General features: G+C 54.0%; 1 protein-coding gene across 1 annotated transcript in view; it reads left to right on the forward strand.

Moving 5' to 3' along the window:
- Nucleotides 1-4,832, forward strand: part of LOC102772050 (laminin subunit alpha-3) — a 54,720-nt gene that overhangs the window by 48,559 nt on the left and 1,329 nt on the right. The window contains exons 33-36 of the mRNA XM_006773852.2: nucleotides 541-681; nucleotides 1,691-1,850; nucleotides 1,958-2,088; nucleotides 3,120-3,213. Coding sequence (XP_006773915.1) covers nucleotides 541-681; nucleotides 1,691-1,850; nucleotides 1,958-2,088; nucleotides 3,120-3,213 — 526 coding nt within the window. The remainder of the gene's footprint in view (nucleotides 1-540; nucleotides 682-1,690; nucleotides 1,851-1,957; nucleotides 2,089-3,119; nucleotides 3,214-4,832) is intronic.

A 4,832-nucleotide genomic window follows, 5' to 3' on the forward strand; every position in this document is an offset into this window, starting at 1 on the left:
GGTGTCTGCTCATGTTCCTTTGCCTCTTCAGTTGTTTATATTTTCTGTGTTTCCAGATTAATTATATCTTTATTCACTTTTGAGCAGCCTTTTTTTTGCTCACTTCTTTAGCTCACTTTATTCAATATCTAACGTTACATCACAAATGATGATGGTGATAATGATGAAAACACTAGGGAGAAATATCTCTGAGTTTTTTAAGCTACTTGAGGACAGAAAAATATATTTTTTAATATTTTTATTGATTTCAGAGAGGAAGGGAGAGGGAGAGAGAGATAGAAACATCAATTATGAGAGAGAATCATTGATTGGCTGCCTCCCGCATGCCCCCCACTGGGGACCGAGCCTGCAACCCGGGCCTGTGCCCCTGACCAGGATTGAACTCAGGATCCTTGATTCCTCAGGCCGAGGCTCTATCCACTGAGAACACTGAGCAGGGTCAGAAGAATATTTTTTAAGCATTTCCTGTGACCACAAAGTGAAGTACTGCAGCCGTTGTCAGAGGCAAAACTATAATCACCTTGTTCCTTCCCTTGTAAGGTGGTGTTTGGACAAGACAGGGAGAAGGGGCGCCTGGTCGTGGACGGTCTGAGGGCCTGGGAGGGAAGTTCGCCGGGAAATGTCACCCTCAGCCCCAGAGCGTCCGTTTACCTGGGATCCTCCCCGTCGGGGAGGCCGAAGGTGAGTGGCTGTGCTCAGAGCCGCAGATGAAACACGCGCCCTCTGTCATGTCCGCATGTCCTCACACAGGACCCTGAGGATGCCCGCAAGCCCCAAACGGGCTTTCAAATCATCCACTGATGCTCGTGAGCCCCACAGAGGCACCGTCCCCGTCCCCATCCAGCCTCTTGCTCGAAAGCTGCAGACACAGGCGGGCCCTGCAGGGCTGACTCAGGGCTGCCACGCGGCCTGGACCTGAGCCTGCTCGGTGAGGCCCCACATTTAATTAGCTCCCCCTGACGCCGTGGCAGGGCCAGGCCCGATGATTTCTCAGGCCTTACAAGGCCCACAGGCCAGATAATCCCCCTCCCCGCCCACCCCCTCCCCTGGTTTAAGGGATCACAGAACCCAGAGGCGCCTGCCTGGGCCCCAGGCCCCTGTGGGGCAGACACAGGGCTCCACGCGGACCCACTGGGGCCGCCCCCTGTGTCTTATTTTAAGTCTCAGGCATTCGATGAGCCCAACAGTGCAGGGGACCTTTCAACACTTTATTATTTGTGGAATGTTTGGGCCTCTTTTCCCGCAGCCGCCCTGTGTTAAGCAGTCACATGAGCTCATGAAATCCTCGGGGGTTTGTAACTGCAGGGACGGCGAGGTCTGGAGTATGAGGCGGAAACTCCCGCCCCCATTGCAGCTCTGCCCCCTGGACAGAGGCCGCTCACCTCCTGCTCTTGTCCCGCACCCCCCACACCCTGCCTTTGCACACACGCCACATGGGTTGGGGGCACCTTCAGATCTGACTGCCCACCGGACATCTGGTACCCGGTTTTCTTGGTTCTGTGGCAGGGAGCCAGGTGGAGCAGTGGGGCCGCCTGACTCAGAAACAGGAAGGATGGGCCAACCTCTGCCTTTAGCAGACACCTGCTCCTGCCCTGCCCCTCGCTGCCGGCTGCCCCTGCCCCTCGCCGGGCTGCCCCCGTGTTTCTGGGAATTGTGGGTAATGGCCTTTGCTCTCTCTTCTCGGTCGCAGAGCCTCCCCCAGAGCAGCTTCGTGGGGTGCCTGAGGAACTTCCAGGTGGATTCGAAACCACTGGATGCACCTTCTGCCCGCGTGGGGGTGTCTCCCTGCTTGGCGGGCTCTTTGGAGAAAGGCGTTTATTTCTCCCAGGAAGGTGGTCACGTCACACTAGGTGAGGAGCCGTGGGGAAGAGGGGGCGTCTTTGAGCCTGAAGAGCTCCATCCTTTTTCTCGAATGACGAGGTTTTAACTGTTTATCTCTTCTTTCCCCCTTTGAAAGCGAACTCTGTGTCGTTGGGGCCGGAATTCAAGCTCCTTTTCAGCATCCGCCCTCGGAGCCTCACGGGTGTCCTGCTGCATGTGGGCCGCCAGCCCGGGAGGCACCTGCGCGTCTACCTGGAGGCCGGCAAGGTGCATGGCGGGGGAGGGGCGGTGACTCCCCACAGGAGGGTTAGGGAGCATCTCCAGTGAGAGCTTCCTGACGGCAAATAATTGAAATCGAGACCTGCTGCCTTCACAGCCACAGTCACAGGTTTAGCTGGACATTCCCTGAGAATAGGCCGCCCTGTCTAGCAGCATGCAAATTAAATGCAAATTAGTTATCCACACTTAGTCTAGTTCTCCCATTTCACTCACCTGATTCAGAGAATCCCAGCCCAGAGAATGGGGATATGGGATCCGCACAGTAACCTGCCACGTGCCTGACCCCGCTGAGGGCCTGACCCCGACACCTGCCCAGCGCAGACGCAGTCAGGCAGCTACTGGACGCCTGGTATGAACCTTCTGTCAGCGGGCATTCATGGCGCTGTTTCAGGTGGCAGCCGAGCAGGGGGTGCAGGCTCCGCCGCATGTCTGCCTTCCAAGTTGCAATGTCCTGAACAAGCCACTGTCACATGTTCACAGCTGAGGGGATCTTCGCTGTCAGCGAGTCACCACCGAGTGGGGCCTGCAGGGGGCAGCATTCGATGCGCAGGGAGGAGCTCAGTGCCTTAGGCAGCAGCACAGGCAGGACTCTGGTTGGCAGCTGCTCTGAGGGGATGCAGCAGAGGGTCCTGCAAAGCCTTGGACCCACGTGGTTGCTGGTGTGGGAGGGGACCTATATCTATGCTCTCGGGCTATTGGGGTGAAGGGTTGGGAGGGGGATGCAGGGAAGTGGCCTCCACCTGCCTTTCTTAAGGAAATAGACAATGCACGTGTGGCCTAGCCGTTGTTAGAGGTGTTAGAGCATCGGCCCTCGGACTGAAGGGTCCTGGGTTTGATTCCAGTCAAGGGCATAAACCTCGGTCGCAGGCTCCTCCCTGGCCCTGGTCGGCATGCAGGAAGCAACCAATCGATGTTTCTCTCTGTGTGCCTCTCCCTCCCTTCCACTCCCTCTAAAATCAATGGAGAAATATCCCGGTGAGAACTAACTAACTAAATAAATGAATTCACATGTGTTCCAGGTCGTGGCCTCTGTGGCCAGCAAGGCGGGTGAGATGGTGACTTCGGTCACACCCAGGCAATCTCTGTGTGACGGACAGTGGCACTCGGTGGCAGGTACGACGTCCAGCCTCCCTTTTCATCCTGAATGTCCCAGATGCAGCCCGAGTTAAAGCCCCATTCGTGGCTGGCAGGGCCAGCGCAGCAGGCTAGAATGGTAAACCGGCATTAGTTGGACTATGATAAAGCATAAAAAAGCATTCGCTTGAGCAAAAGGAGCTGTAGCCAGGGAGACACCGATGCAGGTGGCAGCCTGAATTGTGTTCCACGGAGGCAAAGGGAAGGCCACCTTTCATAGAGAAAGTTCCTGCCCTGGGTCCCAATTTTATGCAAATGAGGTTTCTAAATCATGCAGTTCTGATTGGTCAATATAGATGCAAATGAGGATACAATGTGTATAGTTCTGATTGGACAGGGCAGATCTCAATCCATTCATTGGTCAAAAGGTGAAACCAGGGCTTCCCTGCAGAGGTTGACTCATACGGTAAGCAAGCCGGTGTGGAAGCCACGAGTTCAGGCCTCTGTTCCTCTCAGCGACTGAGTGTGGAGGGGCCCCTGTCAGCACGGGCCCTGGACTCTTTAACACGAAAGCAAACGCTTTAGATCAGGGGTCCCTCAGACCGTTGGAGGGCCGGACTATAGTTTTAAAAAAAACTATGAACAAATTCCTGTGCACACTGCACATATCTTATTTTGAAGTAAAAAAACAAAACGGGAACAAATACAATATTTGTATTTGCATGTGGCCCACGGGCCGTAGTTTGAGGACCCCTGCTTTAGATGAACCACGGGGCAGAGAGCAGGCACAGCCTTTCACGTCGAACCTGCTATTCTGTGAATAAGTTGTGGATATTAGTTCATTTTAACTAAAATATCTTTGTAAAAATGAATCTTTTCTCGGCTAATTTGAAAGCTAACTACACTGCAATTAGTTAGGATTATTAATATGGGAGGAGTTTTATTTGGAGCGTCATAAGTGATTGTCTAGCCCGGCCGGCACGGCTCAGAGGTTGAGTGTTGACCCAGGAACCAGGAGGTCACAGTTTGATTCCCGGTCAGGGCACATGCCCAGGTTGCGGGCTCCATCCCCAGTGTGGGGCGTGCAGGAGGCAGCTGATTGATGATGTTTCTCTCTCTCTATCGTCTCCCTTCCCCTCTCTCTAAGAATCAATAAGAGAATGTATTTTGTAAGTGCCTGTCGTTGGGGTCAGTTTTCAGAAGTCGTATCTTCTGGGAGAGAAGCTGGTCAGGTGGCAGAAGCGTGGCCTGGGACGGGAGACAGGGCCCGACTCCCATTCAGCTTACAGCCTCGCTGTCCCATCGGCTCCTCAGGGCCGGAGAGCCGGTCTCCTACACGGGAGACGGAGTGATCATATCGTCCTCACACGTCTTAAGGAATAAAGCCTGTGACATACGTGGGAGCACCAAGCACCACTGGTGTGGAGAGAGCAGCTGCTTTATGTTGAGGCTGCTGAACAGATGCCCCCTTTGGCTTTTATTGTCATCACAGCTTGAACTAAAAATTAAGCTCTAGATACAATTAGCAGGATAAGCATCCCTGAGAAAGCACATGCTTCTAGAAGGCTGGGTCTTTAAAGACTAAACATAGAGATTCTAGCAAATCACCCCGGGGGATCGCACTTGTTTGGAAAAGTCAGGGCAGGGGCTGACGCCCC

Source organism: Myotis davidii, unplaced genomic scaffold (assembly GCF_000327345.1).
Source record: "Myotis davidii unplaced genomic scaffold, ASM32734v1 scaffold1467, whole genome shotgun sequence".
Taxonomy (NCBI): Eukaryota; Metazoa; Chordata; class Mammalia; order Chiroptera; family Vespertilionidae; genus Myotis; species Myotis davidii.